This window comes from Macrobrachium nipponense, chromosome 24, assembly GCF_015104395.2.
Source record: "Macrobrachium nipponense isolate FS-2020 chromosome 24, ASM1510439v2, whole genome shotgun sequence".
Classification (NCBI taxonomy): Eukaryota; Metazoa; Arthropoda; class Malacostraca; order Decapoda; family Palaemonidae; genus Macrobrachium; species Macrobrachium nipponense.
The window spans coordinates 7,130,281-7,156,659 of NC_061091.1; the positions used below are offsets into that span (position 1 = coordinate 7,130,281).

The window sequence follows — 26,379 nt, forward strand, 5'->3', positions numbered from 1 at the left end:
TGACAAGTGATCCTGTAGAGGTGCCAGGTAGTATTTACTAATATCTCAATCCCCATATTTTCAATGATTTGTACAGTAAATAACGCATTATAAAATGTTTATAATAAATAAAAACATAAAATTTGGCTTATAACGCCAAAACACTGTATCTAAAAGAAAATGAATCGCAATTCAAGAAATAAGTGGCATATCGTTACCATGGTAACCACTGCAAACAAATCCTCGTGGCCTTGTTGGTTACTTGGTATGTCAAGAATTTCGTGCCAAAAAGCAATAATATGTTGACATTCAATGTCTTGATAATTACCGTTAATAGCCATGTTCCGTTGTTTGGATTTAAGAAAATTTATAAAATCCTTTGTGAAAAAAAACACACACAAACGAACTTGAAGTGCACAGATGAATACAAGACCGTTAAAGTTTATATATATATATATATATATATATATATATATATATATATATACACACACACACACACACACACACATATATATTATATATTATATATATATATATATATATATATCTATATATATTATATATATATATATATAATTATATTGCGCATAGTTCCTGGTTCATAAGCGCTCACTCCGCGAACACAGTTGCGGGTACCGTATATATTTGCTTTAACCCAGGACCCACGTCTTATGATATTTATATACTTTGCTTTATAGGTAGTACAAGGTTCATCAGATTGTACTGACACTTCTTCAAGGTCTTTTTGTAGGAATCGTGCCTCATACAGGTTTTTTTTTATCCCTGTGTATCTCACAGGGTGCACTGTAGGCATTACTAAAGGTTTTCAGCAGCGTCCCTTCGAGTTGGTTCCTAGCTGCAATCCGTTTCTTTTACTATACCACCTTTCATTCTGCTATTCAGTTCACCCTCTCTTAACAATTATTTCGTAGTGCAACTGCTTTGAGGTTTTCCTCCTGCTACACCTTTCAAACCTTCCTACTCTCACTTTTCTTTCTAATGCTGAATGACCTCATAGGTCCGTGCTTGGCCTTTGGCCGAAACTCTATAGTAATTCCTTTCCAATCCATATTTTGTTTTTAAAAGGCTCAAGGCACAGAAAATGTAAGTCTAACCCCTATTCGTCCCTCTTCCAAGAATACAGTAGTACCATCATCAATTCTGCAATGCTTGGCTTTATGATTAAATCACATATTCCATTCCATTACCAATTCTGCAAGACACATAGGTCTATTGATAATTCATCCAGTAAGGTTTCCCTTTCTGACTAAATTTCTCTATTAGACTTATTTTGTGGTGTATGCTGTAAATGCTGCCTGTTCCCTAAACGTTTGCCATTTTCTGAATTAGTGTCTGTAAATATGGCTGAGACGCATTTTCTATGGTAGTTTTTAATTTTAACAACTTATAGTCTAATACATAGCCTATTAGTGTAGTTAAATAAAACAAATTGAACACTTACCTAGAGCAATTGGGACTACTCCCAAGACAGACCACAGACACAGCTTACAGTATTAGGCGATTTGACACTGCCCTGTGCAATCACCTAACTCAACCAGAAAGACTTTTTAACTGCCAAGAGCAACTCAAGCAATGCTTATCCCTTCACCTCCTTTTCTCCTCCAACCACACACGCCACGATTTTCACAGAATAGCCTCTTCAATAGCTCACCTTCCCACTTGCTCACACTCCCTTATGGTTGCTAGAATTCCAGTTGATTTGAATGGCCATTTTTCAGCTCTGGGTTCCTCAATCAAACATTTGGTACTCTGGTAGCTCCTGAAAACTAGGTAACTTGATCAAGCAGCCTAGCTTAGTCATTAACTACCTTGTAATGAATTAGCACTTACTGTGTGGCTAGAACAGCATATTATTGTATTTTCATTAGCTACTTTAACCAGACCACTGTCCCTATGGCTGGCTCAAAAGGTTTGTTCTGGATGATGAAACAAACTATACTCCGTTTTTTTTTTTTTTTCATCTGTCCATCCGCCTGTGGTGTTTTTGTATGGTAACACTGCGTCCAGGGCTTTTAGATAGTTACATTCAACGATTATAATAATATCCTATTTCGAATATTAACGGTGTAATTCGCATACAGTAAATTATTAAAACACTTTTCAGTTACAAATGTACACCCAGATATCCTTTTATTTACCTAAAACTTACAATTAGCGTAACTATCTAAAGCCCGGGACGCAGTGTTACCATACAAAAACACCACGGGCGGATGGGCAGATGAAAAAAACAAGAGTATAGTTTATAAATGAGTTCAAACAATTTTTTAATTGTATACTTCCCTGAAAGTAGTGAAACTTCTTTGTAGTAGTTTTGATACTTGGCAGCATAGTTTCTGCAATTTACCTCTCTTCTTGGCATATATAGTCATCAAACTTTTAACCTATCGTTACCATTTTCACCTAAATCAGGAACAAATTCTTTATGTGGGTTCTATGAAACTAAAAATGAAATTGAGTGCCCTAAGTAAACTCATTTATAACAATAATAATGATCAGTACTCGGATGGGTGACTACCAATGAATACCAAGCATTAAAAAGTTGATTACACAACTGATTACCTCAGCCATTAAATGAATGGATGTGTGCAATAAATGTTGAACATTTGATGGTTAATGGTGACTAAGAAGCCAACTGAAAGAAAGGTTTGGTCCCAACTAGCTTTACGAATTGGAACAAATAAATACAAGACTTGTTTGTATGAAACACTTTAGTTTTAAAAACAAAATATACTACTGTAGCATCACTGGTTAAACAGTTGAACACTTGTAATGTGATGGAAATTATTAGATATGCTGCAGAAAAAATGGCCAATGCAGTTTTCAAAAGCATTTGTCTCAGTTTATAGAGAATCAAATGGCCAGCTTACCAACATTACCAGCATTGACTTACTTTAGCTTAATTTTTTATCAGTAGCTTGGGTGTTCTTGCATCATTTCATTCACCTTCCAGTTTATTCTATCCTTTCTTTATTCTCTTCTCGTAGTTAATGCTCCCCTTCTTAATAGTTTTGCACAGTATAACAGAAATTGAGAGGAACTGAAAGTGAGGTTACTTAGTTTTAGCACCATATCTTTGTTAGACAGCTAAGCTTGAGAATACCTTCTGCAATATTATACAATGTCTAAAGCTCTTCCAGACCAGCAACTGGGTGGATGTCATTAATGGAAACACTTGATAGATTTTCAGAAGACTTCAATTTTTAATATATAACAATGCATATTGATGAAGAAATTGCATTTTTCTCCTGCAGGAATTTCTTTATTTAAGGAAATGAAAGACTTTCTCTAAAGTTAATTTTACTTCATTCAACATAAAACCAACAGTTTTACAATCCACTGCACATCACACACCTGTCATTATCTGATTATCTACTTGTGTAACATAAACTCTTACTGCATAAAAATTGGCGGTAATACCTTAAAAGTCACTTCTACACTGTACATTCATGATTATGATACTTTGAATATTCATGACACAAGGACACTTTCTCTCACTACATATAAATGCACTGCTGCACAAAGTGAAATTCTGTGGAATCAAAGTAAGCAATCTCAAAGTAAAAGGGAGTATGATCGAGTTGCAGAATGTGTTAGTATGTATAAGTAAGACAAATACTGTATGTGATTTTGCAATGCCAAGGTGAGCTTTTAACTGATTTCAGTTTCATAAAATGTATAAGGAATATGCATACAGATTTTAAAATGGGTGATTACATTTACTAAAAAATTAAAAAGTATTTCCCATGAATTCTTGCAAAAGAGAATTTGTGCTCTTTTTTCGTATATGGGCATGGAATTGTGTACAAATATCATCATAAATCAGAATAAGAGCTTGTAAAAGAAGTCACATTTGACCAAAGTTTTGTACATGAAGGAGAAAACATACAGGAGAGGTGGCATATTTAACATCTTATAGGTATATTTGTTATATCATATAGTTCCCTGTCCTTGCACATTATTCCATACACATATAGTCCTCTACAAATCATGATTATCTTTTCACTTTCAAATTTAAAAAGAATTACAAACTCAATTTAATAAATTAGAGTAAACCCATTTTTATTTAAATATCTTGAGATACATTTTGTTTCTATATCTCATGAAAAATAAAGTAGTACTGTACAGCAAATTCACAATATCTCTGTATCCATAACATTATATCAATGACTAAACCAAACACATTTTTCCTTATACAAATAAATAACACTGGACACAGTAGTATTTAATGATAGGTCTAAGCATAAGCAAATATTCTACTAAAAAAAATAACAAATCATTACAGGGACTTCTTCCTATACGTACAAGATATGAATTATTGGTCCATTTAATATTATTTTAATGTAATTCTCAAGAATAAATTTACACAAGAACTTTTCAACTGAAGAGTGAAAATAAAAATTTTGAAATGCAATAAAGTATCATAGCATGTACTGTAATACTTTTTTTAACTATACAACACCAGCCTAGTCAAAAATCACTTAACATTGTATCAGATGATCAAAACCTCCTACTTCACAAAAGTACTCTTGATCATGCTAACTAACTAGTACTGTCAGAAACCATTTTCACATTGACATCACATGAAGTCTTCACTACAAGAGGATTTATAGTGGTTATAGAACATCAAAACGGATATACAGAGATCACAGTTCCTACATACATTAACAACCGATATTTACATATACTTCGATATGCTTCATAACATTCAGCTTGGATGTACAATATCATTTTGGTCTCCCATAGGTAAGTGATGGAAAATATAGGAAATTATACTTTGCTTATTATTTTCTTGTGCACAAATTAGCACACTTGATATTTTGACAACAAAGCATAATGAGCTGGAATAAAAAGGCTTAGCATTTGTTCTAATTTTTCCATCTTCAGGAACAGCTTTACTTAACTTTGCAAGACTTATAGCAGTGCAAGCTCCACGTGATAACTTTGAGTGCTGGAAGACTTTTCAGACTGCCATTCAGTAGAATGTGCAATCAGTTAAACAATTTCATGTAGGAATGTGTAGCATTAAACTGAATCGAGCGTTTTCAATGTTGTAATTATCAGTATCCTGTCGCTAGATGTGCAATGTGCTGTGAGTGAAAATTTTCTACTGTATGCATGAACATATAAGGCAACTAAAATAAACCAGGTCATTGTAGAGTTCAAAGTTCCATAGAAAGCCTGTGATGAGTAAATTATGTTATGGCATCTACTGCCTAGTAATGCAGAACCCTAACTTCATATAGTAACAAGCACACTGTGATTCCTAAATACCTGATGTCACATGTAAGAACAAGTCAGTCACTATACTTCTTACATTTTCATCCATTTGACAATAAAATACCCTACGAATGATAAGATATGGCACTGTATACAAGTGAATATTGCACTGCTATATTATAAAAAATTGCAGAGAAAATGTTTATATGCTTTGCTTTTGAGCATTATGAAACAAAGACTTAGTATCAGGATTTAATGGTGACTTAATGAAAAAGAAATATCACAAGTAATTATCACAAGTAACTCGATACTTTAATACTGATAGGCAATAGGAGAAATATTGAGTCAATTTTTTTTTTTTTTACTGAAGTCACTGGTAATATGCATTTGGTTTGTCAATATTTCAAAAGCCTTTTGTTATAAAGCACAATACATGCTGTACTTGTTATCATCAGCAGTGTACTAATAACTCATATAAAAATAATATGTATACTAGTTCCTTGCTTATCCATACTCATTGCAATAGTGGAAATCAGCTTCATATCCTGTAACAGCAAAGGATTTACTTATAGCTTTTAAAATTCCTTTTTGTTCTTAAGTTTTTTCCTTTACCTATGAATGAAGTATTGTCTAAACAGTTCTAAACATCATGATCCTTTTCATTTCTGGAATCAACACTTCTCTATTTCCTAGGATTTCAATTTGATTACGAGTATAAATACATAAACACATTAAGGTGGAAAGTTAACAATGTGTAAAAGCAAAAATAAAGAATCAAATGATACATAATTCACACCTGAGTTGCCCAACTTCCATGCGATTCTTTCCCTCTATGAACTGTGAATAACATCTTATGCTGAACATTAGTGACAAAGATACTAAGGCAATTGTTTGCTCAATTACTGAAAGTTGAGTACTGTACATAGTTGTGAATAATGGATTCATCAGAATATTTCTATTTTTGAACTAAAACATTATGATTATCAAAGTAAAAACTATAGCACAGCACAATATATTTAAATTCTTTTCTTTGATGATTATGGAATCTGGATTTCAGTTTACTCTCAGATTTTTAACTTGAGCAATATATTATCCTCAGGTATAGCAAGTGTACAGTACTTAAAGTGTGTGTCATTTCTTTAGAGTACTACATTGTTAGTGACTTCATCTCAAATAACTTTCATCAAGTTGTTTTCTGGTATAACATAAAAGAATGATTACAACAGGCCTGGTCAGAATATACAAAAAGACAGAAATACTCCACAGTCACTGGCAGGAACAAATTAGGATTTCTATAACTCTAGATACCATTCAAAATGAGATTCCACATATGGACTCAGAGTCGCCATATGACACCCCTAAAGAGAACTATAGTGGTAAATGGTACAACTAACGTAAGGATACAAGTGGAAATAAAAACTTAAATGTATATAAAACTGTACCGCACCAAAAAATTCTGCCCGAAGGCTCTAAGTAGTCTTTTCGACACACAAATGTAACTCCTTCGTCACAGACAGCTGTACTATTAACAACTGAATAAAATTACAGTAGTATAAGGAAACAATGAAAAATAATATCCTATACCTGTATATATAAATAGTTCCATAAACAAGGAGAAAAAATTATGATATCTACAATTCTTTTATTACCAACATTTACTGCAGCAAAGATCGCAATATCAAAAGTCGAAAATAAAGGAGATTGTACTTTCATGTTAAAGAACAGATATACTGTACTGCTTTTGTTTTGATTAAAAATTTTGCTTAAAATAAAAAAGTTATGATGGTAGATATCAAAATAATATCCAGTGACAAATGCCATAATTTGATTTCAAGTGCTCAACCTTTCAAAAGGATGTATGTATTACAATCATCTGGTGAATCAAGAATAAGAGCTAATGTGAGAGAAGTAACAAAATCACAATTTCTGGAAATGTTAACTTTAGTAACCTGTTACTTTCTTACAGACCATACATGTAAATTCTTTTCCAAAGATTAATATGTATATGGTAACACTACTAATGATTCAACTTACAAAAAAATTGCATATCACAGTCCTCAAAATTCTCCCTATGTCAGTCATATCCCTCCTCTTTCCTGTGCAACCTACTATGCCAGTATATCTGCATTTTAGTTGAAAGCACATTAATACTTATCTAAGGTAAAAAATACTGCAGCAAACATACTCCCACTGAGTCTCTTGTTCTTTGTCCCTTTCTAACCTCAGCTAAAAACTCTTGTTGACAAATGCTTGTGAAGCTGAAAGCGTTCAGTCTGTGCTAGTTTATCATGTCTGGAGTCAATCAGATTTTGAGCTAAGCACATAACATAGATTAAAATTTGAAATGAAACTTGGTGAGACATTATTAAGGACATTTCATCCTTGTAAAAATAATTGAAAGTGTATCAGTAATACTTCACTTCCCTAAACAAGTGAAATATCTATGGTTTGCAGTTATATTCCACTGTCCTCAATATTCAAAGTTCCTAACAAAGTTTCTGACACTATTACAACCAGTAGTCATGTCATGTCACAGGCATATACGTCTTTCCTAAATTTTTTGACAAGAGTCAGTAAGGATGCAGTTTTTACTAAAAATTAGCTGGTATGTAAGGAACTACCTTGTCCAGGTTTATTTCAATTAACTATTCCAAAACATATCTAACCTAGAGCTTATCTAGTAATATAAAAATAATGACAACTTACAAATTGAAGCTGGCACTTCTCTTCCAAAGGCCAGTTACTTTTTATTATGAAATTATTTCAGGTTCTGAAGCCTGAACTAAATATAAAACTGTCAAAATACTTTACAATGACTACATTACACAATACATTTTTTTTTTAATTTTTATAGTTTTTTTTTAAATATCTGCCAACATATCAAGAACAACTCTCAATTCAAACTGAACAACACAAAATACCTTCAACAATTTACACTTGGTCTTTCCTTTTATTATTTTGTCTTTAGAGCTGCAATATTTGGTCCTTACAGATTGGAGGGCGTTTCTGGCTGGCACACCAACATGACCTTCTGAAGGAACGTGTCAATTGATTCTGTAAAACATACAAAAGCTTTAGACACATAATAAATTTAATATGAAGCATTACTCTTATTAGTGTATGTGTATCCCGTGAGAAAGTGTTCAGATTCATTATTTTACTGACAGAAACAATACAGTAATGCATCCTCTACCTATTTTCCAAATGATATGTCAGTGAGCAAACATGCAAACTTCCAGATTAACATAGAATAATCAAGTATTCAAGTTTCCAATTTGAACATTAATTAAAAATTTGAAATTGCCAGTTTTTAAGCTGTTTTCATGAATAGATTGTGCTTTCTTTTGCTCTCCTATTTCAGGATGCATTCTTCATGTCCATACTTCAAGTGTGTCTGGATAAATTTTAGATCGCATTAATGGTCCTCTGTTCTGTTAGCCTTACTTTTCTCTCCAAGACCAATTACCTACTTAGATTGACAAATGATCAAATATTCACCGACGTCCTTCAAAAGCTAAACATATGAATGGGGTCAGCGCATTAATGTTTTCAACTAGTTTCATCAAAATCTGTTCATCCATTCCAGAAATATCCTCTTAACACACACAGACATAAGTGCACAAAGAATCTCCTCTCAGTCTCATTGGGAGAGGCAATTACGTACTACAATGTCATCATGGGATAAATTATAAGTGTTTGGTTAATAAACTCCAAAGGCCCTTAAATACTTTCAGAAACCTGTAATAAGTAAACCACTCTTATACGATTATCTATAACCTTTCATCCACATAAACGGAATGAGGAAGGATAAATTTTGACTTAATGTGGCACCTGCCTCAAGTATACCATAACCAGCAGAAAGTGACAAACCCCTAACCAGGCAATATCAAGTTCACAATTAACAGTCTAACCTCTCTTTAGAAGTTTGGGATACCTTTGAAAATTTTTTTGTTTCAGTGGATGGTGCTATTACATAAACCAAGTCAGCATTGCTGTTTATGGAAATTCATAGCATTCCAAATATCTTAAATCATGTAAATGATGACAGTAACATGAGGGAGGAATAATTATTCTTGAGCCATTTATCGCCTAGAGCATATTTTAATACAGATTTACTTTTAAAATTTTATGAACACTCATCAGTGGACTGATCTTGCACAACTCACATAGCCGCCTAAGTTTGAGTTTCATTTGTTGTTTAAATCTCAATTCTTTTCATTCATAACAATTTGAAGCTAAGTTTATGTAGGAACTTCTGGCAAAATCTAGATCTTTTCAAGTTTCAGCATTTTTTAATGTAGGACACAAGTTTATTTAGCTTTGCAATTTGGGATTTAAAAATTAAACTAGATCCAATGGTATTATAGATTTTCTTGTTTTGTCTGGCATCTTTTATGAAAACAATAAATGACTTACAGAATGAAAATGGAAGTTTTACTATGTAGATTAGCAAGGAATGAAAATTATACACATTTTGCAAGGAAATTATATAGATCAACAATATTCATAAAATTCCTACAGATGAATGAACCTGGTAGATGTGATGCACATTGTATGGTATAGAAAAGAAAGAAATAAGGTTCTTAATGATAATTAGATGACAGATAACAATTGTGATACTAGGCTTATTATGTATGAAATAACCATCAGTATACTTGAATGTGGTATGCAAGAATGGATATCAGTCAGAAATTTCAAAAATATATGTTTTATTTACCATATTTTTCAGTACATAATTACATTGTTAACAGCCCTGAATTATCCAATATACTGGTAGTATAATATCCAAATCTCTTTGAAAATATATCATCAAATAAATTATTGTCAATTAAAAACTAAAACTACCCACAAGAAAAATACTTCTCTAAGTGAATGAAGCAGGATTTTTAAGTGAGTGAGGGTAAAAATAGTACTGCCATTATACCTAAGATGTAGCAGGTCGAACCACCATCATTAACTTCTGGAGTGATACTGTAGTATTATCTGGGGATAAACAGGCAAAAACATGTAACAATAAGCCCAAAACACATGCACAAAATCAACACATGCCACAAAACAGATGTCAGTCCTTTCAAAACAGACAATTGCATTTACAGTGAGAGTAAAGCATGAAATCTGTTAATACCAAAGAGCTCAAAAGATGGTTCGACAAAGGAGAAACACACAAATGTCTCGCTTTTTGCAAGTTATTCTTAAGCTCTGAGGAGGTGGACAAAACAGAGATAATGTTACAATGTTTAGTTTGAAAAACAGGACTTGGCTCATTGTAGCAGTAGATATATGACAACCACCAACTCATGTGGTACAATGCAATCCAGTTTGCTTTGTACACTTTTCATCCTTTACAAGGGCTTACTGAACTTGAAGAACAAATAAGCATTGCAATTATATAGAATGAGAGATCTTCAGCTTGGAGAACAGTAATAAAAGGCTAGCATCTTAAGAAAGAATATGTTTAGTTTATTCTGGACTTAAGAAAAAAAAATGCTATTTAAAACTCTCATCTACTATTTCCCAATGCTCATCTATTTATAAAAAAAAAAGTCCCTTATGGATTTTTTAATGCTTAATTTACATAGATTTATATACATTTCATTAAATGGTCAACTACACATCTTTTAAACATGATGAACATAGTCAACGAATGATTTTCACGGCACCAAAATCTGCAATGGCAACCAGTCAAAATGTAGAATTCTCTGCTGCCAATTCTTATATAGTATTTTATCAATGAAAAATCACGAGAAAACAGTGAGTTTTTTTTTTGTATACCACCATATAGATGCCCTTCAAGTAAATGAATTATGTATACATTGCTATATATATACGTAGTATATATATAAACGCACAGTATATAATGTAGACAGATGGACAGATAGAGATATAGATTATTTATTATAAAGGATTAGTTTATTCAGAGCTCTAAGCCTAACAGAGAGATAGATACTGTTATATGTCTGTAAACTACCTACTCAGTATTTTTTTCTGGATGATTCATTCTCACGTCTAAAATAATTAAAGCTTACTGACCTCTGTAATAATATTCATATTACACTGATTTTATTGTATCATTGATCAATCAAAGCTCAAACTCAGTTGCAGTCTATCAAAAGAATTTGTCTCAACACTTTCTGAATATCACAGGTAGAAGAAAAAATTCTTCCCAGCCATCTTACTCTAGCCTTAGCTGAGTACTAATAACTAGAGGTCAAGTTTGTTTTGTCCAGTAATCTAATGATTTTGTCTGTCTTGTACTCATTATTTCCCCAAAAGAATCCTACCCACAAGTATTCAAGCTATTTCATTAGCTTGAATACTTGTAGATCAGTATGGAATCTTCAGCAAATGAAATGGCTGCTACTAGTTTTCAGTGGTACAATGACAAACAAATATCAGTCTTGGGAATTGAGTGCTGTCTTGGAATGAAGTGCATGTTATTATTTTACCTGAGGCTGCCTCACTGATATTTCATTAGTACCCAAATAAACCTAGAAGTTTCCAAAAACCAACTAACTGAATTGATTTCTATGATCTAAATCAAGCTCAGAGGCACAATACTCCTTTTGCCCAAAATTGCTTTATGCTTCTTTACCATTTCATGAGTACCGGGCGTTACATTCTGTAGCGATATTAATTTCATGTCACAGAAATAGTATCACCGTAGTTGTCAGGAAAAGATATTCATCTGATTCCTGATAACTACCCTTCATGATAGAAAGGAACGTATCATTAAATGAAGAGATCTTCAATGAACTAAATAGCCAGATATCCGCCAAGCTAAAGAGTTGGACATGCCAAATGTCTCATGCATGAAACATTACTTTCTGTCAAATTCAGGGAAAGCTTTATTTTCACACATTTCAACTTTGATACAATGCAACTTTGTCCAGAATATCAATTTGAAAATGTAAGCCCCTGTTTAAACCAACAAAGTCCTTTGAAAGGGTATGTCTATACATGGAAATAGTTGCCATTTTGCATTTCTCAGTGGATATCCTCATGCAGTTTCTTTTATACAAAATATTCTTTATTTAGCCAGAGGTCTATGTCTTTGTATATATACATAGCCAGGTGATTTAACTTCTTATTTAAAATGAAGATACAATGCAATGTATCATTAATTATTAATCATAATCATTCTTGTCCCTTGGCTTTCGAATCCACAAAATGCAGTGGGTTTCAGATTCCAGTTTAATTAATGGAATGTAAGCACTTTGCTAGAGACTGAAGCGAGGGTTTTTATATTTTAAAAGGCTAGTAAGAAGCACAGTTCCCCTATAAAATAGTTCAGCAGCAGTTAAGTACAACCATTTTCAAAGTGTTTTTTTTTAATGAAGCAGAATTGCAAAAGCTTGAAAGTGGAAGCAAAATCTTGCCACTAGTTACACTTTTCAAAGATGATGTTACAGAATCCATCACATTCATGTTTTCTGTACACCCACTGTGAATATCTAGCGCTCACGTGTCAATATTAATTTCCTTTGCAGTTCTGTGATAGATGAATGGATCATACAAACATATCAGCTTCAATAGACCTGGAGACACTGTTTTCTAGTAACCAAAAGCCCAGGTGGCTTTTAAGATTTTGCAAAACAAAAACTATGTATATTTGTATTTCAAAGATGACTCACTAAAGACATCTAAACTGATAGCGCTACATTTTCAAAATTTTTCAGTTATTTTATAACAACACAGCCCTCAAAAATACCACTCTGAAAAGGTCCAACTTTATTTTATCTTGTCTGGTGTTTCTGGTTTAAAAATTTACTCGACAGAACACTGACACGTATCTTGTACGTACCAAGGACATTATTTTTCAGGCCTCGGTTCTATGTTTACACCATACATCAATTCTTCTAATTTACAAGGATGTTGGACATATGCCTTCTGCCCATACACTTTTGCAGTCAGTGTTCACATGAAATACTGCAAGAATAGACAGCACACTCAGTCTAGAGTGCACCACTTGTGAAGTGTACATTATTAGTCTAAGTGTTGAATAATGGATTCCGTACCAACATAAATTCTAACACCAAACATTATTCAGACAGACACAACCCACTGAGTAATACAAAAAAATAAATAAATAAATAAAAAGCAATGCCACAGATAGGTACTTCAAAAGTTCTCAATGTACATCTTCAAAAGCTACAACAGATAACTGGCCATGCAAAGAGCACCAACAACTGGCTACTCTGAACAAGTACCACTACCTATATTATCATTACCATTCTCTCTAAACACAACTCATTTGCTATTGTTTCTTCTCTGCAGCCACCACCATCATCATTTTCTGCATAGCTTCTGTAAAGTTATCTGAAGGGGTTAAAAAGGACACAACATAATTACAAAGCCAAATAAGAAAACGCTCAGTGTCTTGATACCCAGTGGAACTGAACTTAGAATCCAAATGAAAAAAAAAATCAAAACAGGTAAAGGTAGCAGAAATCAAAAGCCATATATTATTCACTAATATGAAGTAGCAGGACTTGTACTCTTCAAATTTCCAGTCTACAGCTTCATTAATTTTCAATCAATTGTATTTCAACTTCACAGTATGCCTCTGTGACATTCTATATTCAAAAATACCTTACATATCCTAAAGAAATTTAGACCACATAAGGTTATTTAAGCTTCTGGCTACTTAAAAGCTTCCCTATACTGTACTTTTGATTAATTATGCAACCAGAGGCAGAAAAATATTTTTCACAAAGATGGCAATCTATAACTGGTGCAAACCAACCATGAAAGATGGCGTGAATGTCAATTTTGTGGATACTGCTCACCATACAATATTCCTTCAGTTCAGACAAGTTTATTTACTCATTAATCTAAAACAACAACTGAAGGCTTTGTGAACTCAAATTCTACTGAAATACACTGAAGACTACGAAGTATATCACAAGCCCTTTTTCCTAAACTTTTAATAATGTACAGTAGTAGTATGTGCATACATATACCGTACATGATTTTTTATCTTGAAGAAATATATGGCTTCTTATTGATCCTTAATATGTTATGTCTGTTAATGGTGTTCAAACCAACACATACAGGACAATATGACAAATGCATATTGCAAAGGACATAGCTCCCTCCATAATTAAATTCATAAAAGAAATTACAGAAACCATCCTGTTACATTTAACCAATAAAGGTTTTCTGCATAACTTGACAGCTTTTAAAAGGACCATAATCTTTACTTCACCACAATAGATGCCTTTCATAATGATAATTAACATTCTTTGTCAAAATACGCATTAAACAAACTTCACAATTAGGCTTAATAAGTATCCATAAAACTCTATTCTTCCACTTTTAAGATAATGAAGAATTGAAATTTTATGCAAAGCTATGGGGTTAACCCCCGCCCTTATTTTTTAATTTACTTGGTAAGCATGGTACTATCTCAGAATTTTAGTTTTCCTAGAGACCTAGACTTTTCTTACTATAACTAAGTTGTAACTCTCTGTCCTTTTATAACCATAAATATATATATACATTTATATATATATATATATATATATATATATTATATATATATATATATATATATATATATATATATATATATATATATATATATATATATTACATATCTATATATATATATATATATATATATATATATATAATATATAGTATATATAATATATATATATATGGCTCATACATTCAGCAAAAGGGAGCTATGCTCAATGAAGCAGGACCATCAGTACTTCCTGAAACAAAACTGGATACAGTAAGACAAATAAAAAGGAAAAGGAATAACAACTGAAGACAATCCCTGCAGCAACTTAACAAATGTAAAAGGTAAAACAACAAACTGTTAAAAACATAAAACCAGAATTTAGTGAAAACACTCAAGAGTCAATTGGTAAAACAACAAATGCTTCTTTGTAAATTACTGCACAGTAACTACAATACTGTATATACATGAAACATTCAACCCTTTGCAGCCTCTTGAAAGGAAAATCTTACAGGGCACTATAGTTTTGCGAAGTTACCAAATATGTAGAAACAGCAAAGATAAAAAGTTTTTTGCAATACAGGAAAATGACCTAAAAGAAAATCTTGGCCTTTTACCAACAGTTTTCATACATAATGTATTAGTACATTTCAGATATCCATGTATAAAGATTGTACATTTATTTAAGATCTCTGAATCACAGGAAGAAACTAAGTCCTCTGTTGAATATACTTTCAGGTAATCAGTCAAAGATACTGAATATTTATAACTGGAATGATGCTTTTCATAAGAGTAAATAAATTAACCTTGTAAAACTTGTAACCTTGCTTTGTACACCAACTTTCTTTGTTGATAACTAGAACGACACGATCTAGATTCATAAAATCTTCTTCGAACTTCTTTTAAAATCAGGAGACTTTCAGGAGGCTGCAATATGATCAAAGCCAGGTTTGATAAGCAAGTAAAGAAAAAACATTCATTTGAAACTTACTTAAGAAACGTCTTATAACTTCTGGTTTCCTCATCTTGATGAAGATGAGATACACAGGAATGCCGGTGGAAATGATACCTACTCCAATACCTACAAAAAGAGACATTTTTAGTGATGTTAGCACAGGTAAAAAAGTGTCTGATAAACTAATACAGAAAATGACATCTTGGGATCATTCCTAAAGCTTCTTGATTGTTCTTGGCCTAAAATCCTTCTACTAAGTCTTGAGCAACAAACTTTACTTGGTGTACTGTATGGTACACAGGTCAACTTCTAAGATTTAATCTTTTTCAAACAGGGATTTCAGGATCCTTGAAGCTTGCTTGACAGTACAAAAATTCACGCCGTAATCCTCAGTAATGTGTATAGGGCACAAAAGAAATTGCAGTCAACTCCCTCATTTGCAGGCTCTAATTTGCAGACTCATTGATTCATGGATTTCACTATGGAAAATTTACCCATTTGTGGTATTTTTCACCGAGAAATATGTACTCACTTATTACTGAATTTTCATATCATTTTCAAGACTGAAGGCACTTTTTGAGATAAAACTTAAAATAATCAGGTATAAGCATTTTTAGGGTTTTGTTTTTTGTTTTTGAACTATCAAAATAGGCAATTCTAAGCATTTTTAGAGGGGTTTTAATTCACGGATTTTATCTATTTGCAGGTGTATGTGTGTGTGTGGTACACATACCCCATGAATCCAGGGGATTTACTGTACTACAACTGTAATTTATGAAGAAATACAATCACCAACTAAAACAGAAATAACATGAAACCCTAAGGACGTTCTATGTCAGAGGAACAATTCTGAATTTCTTACCAGTTTCAATTGGTGCTGCAAACATAGGTACAATTGTAATGACGATTGTAGCAAGAATATAAATGATGGGCCAAAACAGATTGACTTTGATGGGCCGTTCCAGATTTGGAGCCGTATAACGGAGCCAGGGGACACAGGCCACAGCCAAGCCAATAGATACCTGCAACAGAAAGTTGTGTCAAGATGAAAATAATAAACTTAATTAAGTTCTAGCTTGAACTTGAAAGTCACAAGTTACACACAAAAACTTCAAGAAATTTGCTTCTTGGCATTAGTATAAGATAACACCTCATCTCCATAAGGTACCTTGCATGTTTTTGCAGAGCATCTTTCCTTTCTACCTTTTATATTCCATCTAGTCTCTCTCATCCCTTCCAACTCACCTATCTTTCGTATGCAACTTTATCCTGCACCAATTTGTCCTTAGTTTACAAGCAAATCACTCAGACTAGTTCTATAAGTCAACAATTGCAACTCAGTAGGTCCATTAATTAACATTATCCGGGTTCAATTTGACAAAGAGATAAGATCAAATGGAGCCCTTCTGTAAATGACGACATGACAAGTCTTACCCAAGTTGCGAAGCCGACGTAAGATATGAGGGCATAGATGTTGCTAGATCCAAGATAAATCAGGCTGAGGAAGGCCATGAAGAGCACAGCAGGAGTTGGTGTCATTCTCTTGATCTGGATCATGGTGAGGATTTCGGGCATCTGGCCCTCCAAGGCACCGGCGTAGAACAGCCTGCGGAATGTCAATGCAGTTAGAGGAGGCAGTGCTAAACTTGGGTTGATGTCTTGCACATTATATGAACAATGCTTAATTTCACAGGCTTCAAACTACTTTGTCTTTAACAGTCTGACAATAGACTCAGAAATAAAAGAAATTCAGTGAACATGAGGTTATTCTTATAATTTGACAGAATCAAATTCTTAGTTTTCTCTCTGAGAAGAAACTGGGTTATTTTGTATACAATATTACAAAATGACTAATGATTAGCAAGTAGTTACATATACAGTATAAATAAAGCAAAACAAACAAGATTACAAAAATAGTACTGTATTAATTAAAAATAAAAGTATGAGACTTTGAATGTTCAGCTATAGTACTCAATAAGATTTACTATCATTTGGTGTCAACATACGAATTGACATGCAGTGCTACAGTAAAGAAATAATAATAATAAAAAGGCAAGGAAGTGATTTCCCGAGAAAGCACATATGCCTGTAGACAGCAGCACTTGGCGAAGAAGAAAGGTTGAGAGAAATGAAAGTGCTAAGGACGAAAGGTGGAGCGGTTCACAGGTTGCACTCCGAATGAACTCGTATTGATAGCTGAGGGGAAACGAGACACACGGTGTTATTTCTTTATAGAGGAAGCAAGAAGAGGCTGTCTGTTCATATCTGTTCACATAAACAGTCAGGAGTGACGGTGTACAAAATGTTTTGGTGTCGAATTTGTCAAGGCTCTTGGATAGGATACACGAGTGTTCTACTGTTTGATTTGCTCATTTTCCCCTCAGGATATGTACTACATCGGATCCTTATGAAGCGTCCTCAAGTGTTTTAGTTAATGACTGCCACTGAAAAGTGCAACTTATGAACACTGAAAAATAAAGTATAACTGCATTGAAGCACCAGCATGCCTCTGAAAGTAAGTCAGATATAATGCTCAAAACGAAACTCTCAAAGGGAAACCACTATGGCTCAAATAAAGATGAGATATAGACGTCTTCATGGGGTAGTAGATCTGGTGCATTCATGCCACTACGCAAGTTCTGAGCAGAGCAGGAGGGTGGATGGTATGTATACAGTTTGTATATAATTAAATTATGCCACAACCTTTTTAGAGACATGAAAGATTCGTCTTTGATTTTTAAACTTACCTACCGGGGAAGAAAGTACCGAAGACCAGGAAGTCTTTCCTATGCACACTACAAAGGTTCGAGTCGATTCTAAAGACCAGGCCCAGCCATCCTAAGACATAGCCAAACTTACCAGGCCTATGCAACGCATAACAGATCGCCAGAGGAAAACCCCCTCTATTGCAACTGCAACTTTATAATGGTCTGCCCTCACACTTGGTCATTCCGTTAAGACCCCCTTTTTCGTGCTGTGCTTTACTTTTGCTACCACATTCGAATGACACGTAACATTCTAAAACGTTTCATATAACACATCTAAGACACACAGACATAATCAATGCCATTTCAGTTAAGTTTCATCTCCCTTTGCATTCCAAAAAACGTTAAAAAAAAATACGAGCGTCTTAAAACTTCAACCATGTCTGTGCTAGTGCCACTAAGCTCTACAACAAAGCTACGACTTTTATAACTTTCTCAAATTATTCTGCTATTCAATAGTCTTTCTACTCAGATGTAGTAGGACGTCAACTAAATCTATAGGGAATAAATGGCCAGACCAACTATATATCTCTCTAAAGGGTCTTAGTCAAGCTCATCATGTCTCTGGTTAATTTTTTTTTTAAAGTAGGTTTCTCGTCTGCACAGCCTAGGCACAGACGCACAGAATGGCGAGAGGTATACAATCACCACATCACTTAAAAAGTGCCCCAACTATCCTCATTCAGGTCTTAATTATAATAGTACTGTACATTCTGGTTTTATGCTCATGAATAACCTCACAGTCAGAGCTGCTACTATAGCATTCTCCACAAGACACCCAGGAATACGTTCACCAAAGTTATACAGGCAGAGCCAATCACATTCCCAACGATATGCAATGACGCTAGCAACTCATCACATGACTTCGTTAATCCCTTGCACTGTTGCAAACTTCCGGTCCGCGTATTTAACACTGAGAAGGGCAAGGCCAACATTACGTATAGAGTCCAAGTAAACTGACTTTGTGCCAAAGTTAACTTTACCAATGAATGGATAAAATAAGGCATAAGGATTAATGAAAACGTATTGACAAAATTTAAGCCAATACCAATCGAAATGAAAGCAAATTCTTCAACTGGCGATATCATTTTTTTATTTTCATCTTACCAAAACGACATCACGAGTCTGTTTACTTGAACTTTTCAGATCTTAATCCTTACGTGCAAAAAAATATAATACGCACTGGATGAACTATAACGACTGCTCTAGCAATCTTTTCAAAAAATGTACAGTGAAAAGTCTCATTTAGCAGATCTATATCTACACGAAGTGACATTCTATTTATTTAGAGATACTACGGGACAATTAACATTCCTTACACAGAAACTGAGCGGGATTCTCCCAAGAAAAATATCAGACGAAAAGCTGATAATATATACTCTACAAAGGAAGAGAAAAAAGAAAATAGAAGTAGTTCTCTGTCTCTGCGCACAAGGAGCGACCGACAGCGAGACATATAAAAGAGACAAAGAGAAGCTTGCTTTATTTGCTTTTAGCTTGCGGGCAGTTATTAAGGAGGCAAACACATGCTTCTTGTTAGATACACATAGTTTTTTTAGTAAATTTTTTTAGTACAGTAGCAAAAAAAAAAAAAAAAAACCCTTAAGTGAATGGACTTTGGAGACTGGCTTGATCAAATGTTTGGCAAATATTTGTTTGTGCACAAATGTTTAAAACATTAGTAATAATATTGCTTGCTTAAATAATCAGCATTATTCTCACACATATCAAATTTACTTGACATCATGGACTGGACGAGAGAGTAAAGTGAATACTACAGAATCACGTTAAATAAGAGAGAGAGAGAGAGAGAGAGAGAGAGAGAGAGAGAGAGAGAGAGAGAGAGAGAGAGAGAGTCTTTATTCTTACTACAAATATTCACTTTTTGTCAAATGAAAAAATAAAAAAAGGAGGGGGGCTATGGTCCGCAAAGTCCATCCACCTTTTTCCTTGTTATTGCATCCTAACATATAAAGACAGATGTTAACACTTAAAACATTAACAATTCAGCAATTATTGTTTTCTGGGAGTAACTTGCATTCCTTCCTTCCAGGAAATCATCCTGATTTCTCGCAACGTCCAGTACCCGTTGCAAATTGCAACGTCCATGCATTAAAAAAAAACATGCATGTCTTTTGACTCAATTAGTACCTCTGGTATTTACAATGTATAGCATTCATTACTCTCAGGAAAACAAAATGGCTGATGGTTTACGTAAAATAATGCACAATTTTTTATTTTCAACTCTGCACAAGAGGTTGCAAACTCGAGCGTTACAAAAGCAAGGCAGACGCCTTGCTTTTGCAACACGCTATGCAAAAGGCAAATATTCCAAGATTCATGGATGTTCCTTTTAAAGTCAAGTGTATTTTAGCGTTTCAATCCAATGTTCAAATTGGCCAACAGGAATTAAACCAATCAGTCTAAACTTCAGGCTGTTTATTCTCAAAGAGATTATTATTTACGTTTATTCAACTCCACAATTAGTTATTTAATTTCACTGGTAATTAGTTAACTCAAGATAGCATTTGAATTATGTTTTCTGTTTCTCAAGAGATGAATTATATTCTTTGCGTGCCAACAAGAGTACAGTTAAGTGAATTTCGAAGTAAACAATCTCCCCCGAGTGCCAGCTATAACAACTCAATCATATTCAAAATTTACTCTCAATACAAAGCTATTAATTATATTTTAAAAATAAAGCTATTAATCATATTTTAAAAATAAAGCCCTTAATTATCCTTTAAAAATATTTGTCACGAGCCACAAGATTATTTACGATTTTAGAGCGACGATTATATGACCTGCATACCAGTTCAGCACCTGCCGAGGAACAGGATGCATATGCCATAGTAGATCCACATCAGCCGTGCATCTGATGTCTAGGCCAGTCCCTTACGACGCTCCTGATTGGATGTTGATAAGCCAGTCACAGGGCTGGAAACTTTCAGCCTCTCTCGAGAGAGTTCACATAGGCAGGATGTACGTATGTTCCACCTCTCCAGAGGGATACTTTTGAAAGACGTATCCCTCACGGAAGGTGGAACATACGTACATCCTCCCTATGTGAACTCTCGAGAGGCTGAGAGTTTCCAGCCCTGTGACTGGCTTATCAACATCCAATCAGGAGCGTCGTAAGGGACTGGCCTAGACACCAGATGCACACGGGTGATGTGAACCTGCTATAGTTGGTTATTACGCCATTTTTTAAAATTCCGGTCAGTCAAGAGAATTAAACTCAATTAATATAATGGTAGGTCGATACGTCAAGCCCCGACAACAATAACGTTTTTTTTTTTTTTTTTTTTTTTTTTTTTGTTCGACCATAATATTAAAATCTTCGTTTCCTTTTGGTCTCTGTTAGTTAACTTGCACCTGACACGCTGTTGGCATAATCTTGGTTAGGTTTTTAGATGCAAGAATGTCAAACTTTCTGATTCTGGAACACGGTTAATTCTTGTGGTCTTCGATCGACTTAATATTCCTTGTCGTTTCGCAAGATTTTTTTTTTAGACGCGCCGTTTTCAAAAGGCACATTATTTAGGGAACAGTAAGTTTACAAGGCAAGATATATATATATATTATATATATATAGATATATATATATATATATATATATCTATATATAGTATATATTTATATATATATATATATATATATTATATATTATATATTATTTTTCAGTCATTAGCAAGGGAAACCTTGATCACCTTGACTTCCTAATCATTTCACTTTCAATAAGTAACTTTTGTTTATTTAATTTTTTTTTGGCGTGAAAATATTGCTAAAAATATTCATACGAGTGACTTATCATAAGGGCAACTATGCATTGTTGGGAATCTTGTCAAATCAGAAACTATAATTATTTTTATAAAATGCTCAAATTTACATAAAAGGTCCCTTGACATGATAAAACACACTCGAAGTCATTTCAAGATAAAAGTCGATCGATTGCAAGAGAACTATCGAGTCTTCTGGTCATCAAACGACATTTTGCCTTGTAAACGTTACTGAGTAGGTCTCTTCCAAGACAGGAAACCACATCGCTTATTTTGGCACGAAAAAAAAAGTGATGTACTATTATCTTTTTATCTAGAATTCTCGACAGTTTATTTATCTGGAATTCGCAAAAATCTTTTTATCTAGAATTATCAAAATCATTTTATCTAGAATACTCAAAAATTTATTTATCTGGAATCCTAAAAAAATTATTTATCTAGAATTCTCAAAAATTTATTTACCCAGAATTCTCATATATCTTTTTATCTAGAGTTCTAAAAAATTTACCTATCTAGAATTTCATCTAGAATTTTCATATATCTTTTTATCGAGAATTTGCCAAAAAAAAATTTATCTAGAATTCTCAAAAACTTATTTATCTAGAATTCTCAGAAATTTATTTATGTAGAATTCTCAAAAATTTATTTATCTAGAAATCAAAAAAATTATTTATCTAGAATTCTAAAAGAAATATTTATCTAGAATTCTCAAAAATCTTTAAAATCTAGATTTCTCAAAAATCGTTTAATCAAGATTTCTCAAAAATCTTTGAATCTAGAATCCCCCAAGAGAGAGAAACTGGTCTTAGAACTTTTGCCTTCGCTGCAGAGCGCCTTGTGTCGTTCTTATCCGATAATATCATAGCAAGCACCCTCTACTGAAAGAGGGCTTTCTTTTTGTTTTTTTGGTGATGGGGAAGGATGAAGGGGGAAGGGGCAGGAGGGGGGGTTACCGGCCCCGCAGTCCAGCCCCAGTTTACCTCGACGACGTGAAGAGGATGCCATTGACGGAGCCGAAGGTTGAGAGAGCCACAAAGACTGGGATGAGGAATTCTACCGGTCGGTACAAACGATCAGCAAATGTCTGTAAGACCAACGACCAGCCGCCATGAAGATAAGTGTATGTTGTTTTTTATTTAAAGTTTTATCAATCCTATGTATTAAATGTGGGAGAAGGTTGGCCTGTGGGTGGGGGGACAAAGGTGGGTTTGGATGGTGTGTATATGGGGAAATGGAAAGGAACGCTCTGTGGGTCGGTGGGCCCATAGATACAGAGAGGGACTCTATTATCTACGGGTGGGCCCATGGGCGCCTGGATGGGGGGAGAAAGGATGCAGAACCATGACAGAGGAATGTTGATGATGATGATGATGATAATAACATCATTACGTCGACTGAAGACGTCTCGCTGCTCAGTCCTTAAAATATACCTGGTTTGGGGGGGCGGTGGCTGCAGACTTTGCTCGGCCTTCCGTGGGAACCTTTGGTGGTGAAGCTGCAAGGTAGCAATGCTGTTCATAACCTGCTTGTGTGTGCGTGTGTGTGTTTTGCATACACTGAGGTCTGCTCGGTTATTAAGTCTCCTCTACTAATCTAAGACTGCTGAGGAGGGATGCACAAAATATACCTTTAAACGAATTTCAGCCAGTTTCATTTTTTTAAAATCCCATTTCGATGGCAATTCGATGCAGCAGATGCCTGCTAAGAGTCAAATGTCTTCTAGTAGGTCTTACTGACTAAAATGAATGACTAAAACTAATATGCAAATAATCATCCTCTAGGACGCCATACAGGAAATAAATGAAAACAAACCACAGCCCTTTTGGTCCTCATCTATCACATACGTGGCGAGCATGGGATCTATATAGTACTCATATGCTGTACATGCTGGAAAAAATCAATAAATAAATCATAAGTCAAACAGAAACAAATGAATGGCTAAGAAGACACCTGCCACAACTGATGCGCAACAAAACTGGACTTGGGCACCCACGTGCAGGCGCGTTTTAACCCAAATGAATCAACTTTTGTGTGTTTTGGGCAAGCGTAGTGGTGCCCCGTGGCATTCGACTAGGGGAAAATATCTATAAAGGCGTAAAGAAAACTGTGATTTTCGTGTAATGAAATAAAGTGTGTGTGCCAGAGAGCCATTCACTGAGCCATGAATAGTATACACATGGCATTGCATCCCGCAATGTGAAAGAATGTTAAAAAAAAAAAAAAAAACCTTTCTTCACTTACAAAATGGGCACTGGCAAGTTCTGTGCCCTCTGCGATCTGTGTGATTACCCGAGCAAAGATTGGAAAAAAGAAAATAATCTATGGTCTACATTAAGATTCTATACCTGGAGGAGGTTAGGAGGACACCGTTGACAGCACCAAAGGTGGAGCAGGCGACGAAAAAGGGCATGACCCAAGTGAAGTAGTTGGAAAATAACCTATTGGCAAATGTCTGTGGAAATAAAGGCAGGTCAGAGGAGGTCATGTCGGGTTGCTACGCAGTACTACACAGAACGCATTCATAATACAATCTGGACAGCTGCTGGGCTCCTCTCTCTCCGTTCCTGAAAATGTTTTTTTTTTTCCTAATCGGTCGTTAGGATAGAAAAAGAAAAACGATGAGTTATAAATAAATACCTGGAAATCAAAATGACATTATAAAACAAGACACTTTCACGCTTTTTTGGACTGTCAGAATGTCTTCGTAGTATCTTTCATGTTATTGTAAATATGTACCTACATTATTCAGATATAATAATTAGAAGCCATTCATTAGTTTATTCATTCCACTGCTCATTGTTTACTGTGAGAATTTAATTATTATTTAACATCGTCGTGTTCGTGTTTTTCTCTAATGTTGATGTGTCAGGGTACACGACAATGATTTTGTGTTCGAAAATTCAAAACCGTGAGGCATTTGCAGTTAAAAAATATAAATCATCACAGAACATCAACAAACGTTACACCTTTAAATTTCAAGAACAATTCTGTAATGTTATTTGTCTTCGTAACGGCATATGATGAAACTAAGTCTGCAAATTGATAATAAAGAATAAATATGCCTATTCACTTCATCTTAACCCTTAAAGCTTTTTAAAAAAAACTATCTACATCAGCAAAACCTAAGGCAAGGAGACACACCCACCCATCCAAGCCAATCGCGGCGCCGGAAACCGCGCAACGCCCAACGCACCGACCAATAAGAAGCCACAATCCCGGTCAAGCCACCCCATCAACCAATGAGAGGAGACCACTCGACTCATGTGACAGCTGTGACGTCACTCGGAAAACCTGGAGCCGAGCCAACTTTTCGCCTGGGGAACGACACTATCCCTTCGGCCACCTTTAAGATCCAGATATAACTGGTAGATATATACAAAATATGATGACCTTGATGACCCCCCCACGCTAATATCTGCAATGCCGATGCACAGGTGAATTCCCGTCAGAGGACAGATGTGCTGTTTCCCGCAGTGCAACAGAGTAGCTGGAATTAGTAAGCCATCAAACGGAATCTGTTGTGATTTTTTGTTTCTTTTTTGGGGAAGAGCGTCCATAGCAGCGTAACGATCTATAAGTAGTACCAGCTCGCTGCCGTCATACAGAACCAAAGTGTTGATTACGCGGACATCTTGCATTGTCGCTAAAGCGTTTCTTATACGCCAATTCGTGGGAATTTCTTCGACGCACTGCCTGTTAAAAGCGATAAAGAAGAAGAAGGACCAGTACTCCCTGATTTAAGATCACTCAGTGATACAATGAATGTAATTATTACTTTTGAGAGCGTCTACTTTCGATCTACGAGAATAATTACCGTCTGTTATCCTTCTATGCAGATAACTGTCATTCTAAGTTATGGATACGGTAAATCAAACGTTTATTTCCTCTCTCTCTCTCTCAAAGACCTCAGACGAAATGAGCACGTCAAAGAACGCTTGTAACCATGCAATCGATCCTTGTAACCAAGTAATCGATCAAATTCGAAAGGGCATCTTTGAGCAGAAGCAGAGTACATACGCCTAATATAATGAGATACTGTCCGGCAGACACACACGCATACAGTATCCAATGTAGCTCGGAGGAACACGTACTTGAGAATATCCTTAAATCCACTGAACATTTTCCTCGTATTTTCCTTCAAGAAACCGCGCCAAACTGTCATAGTTTCCCCGTCTTTAGCAAGTCTGTCTGAAT

General features: G+C 34.6%; 1 protein-coding gene across 4 annotated transcripts in view; it reads right to left on the bottom strand.

The window, feature by feature from the left end:
- Positions 1-3,283: 3,283 nt before the first annotated feature.
- The window catches only part of LOC135205403 (large neutral amino acids transporter small subunit 1-like), a 199,280-nt gene continuing 176,184 nt past the window's right edge, over positions 3,284-26,379 (bottom strand). The window contains exons 6-11 of one of the 4 annotated variants that reach the window (XM_064235907.1): positions 24,531-24,637; positions 17,076-17,247; positions 16,504-16,663; positions 15,678-15,767; positions 13,449-13,536; positions 3,284-8,274 (exon numbers count right to left, since the gene is read on the bottom strand). In XM_064235907.1, the coding sequence (XP_064091977.1) occupies positions 13,475-13,536; positions 15,678-15,767; positions 16,504-16,663; positions 17,076-17,247; positions 24,531-24,637 (591 nt within the window). In that variant the 3' untranslated portion in view covers positions 3,284-8,274; positions 13,449-13,474. Of the gene's footprint in view, positions 8,275-10,144; positions 10,204-13,448; positions 13,537-15,677; positions 15,768-16,503; positions 16,664-17,075; positions 17,248-23,165; positions 23,270-24,530; positions 24,638-26,379 lie in introns of all 4 variants that reach the window. The other 3 variants (XM_064235908.1, XM_064235906.1, XM_064235905.1) reach the window with 3 other exon arrangements.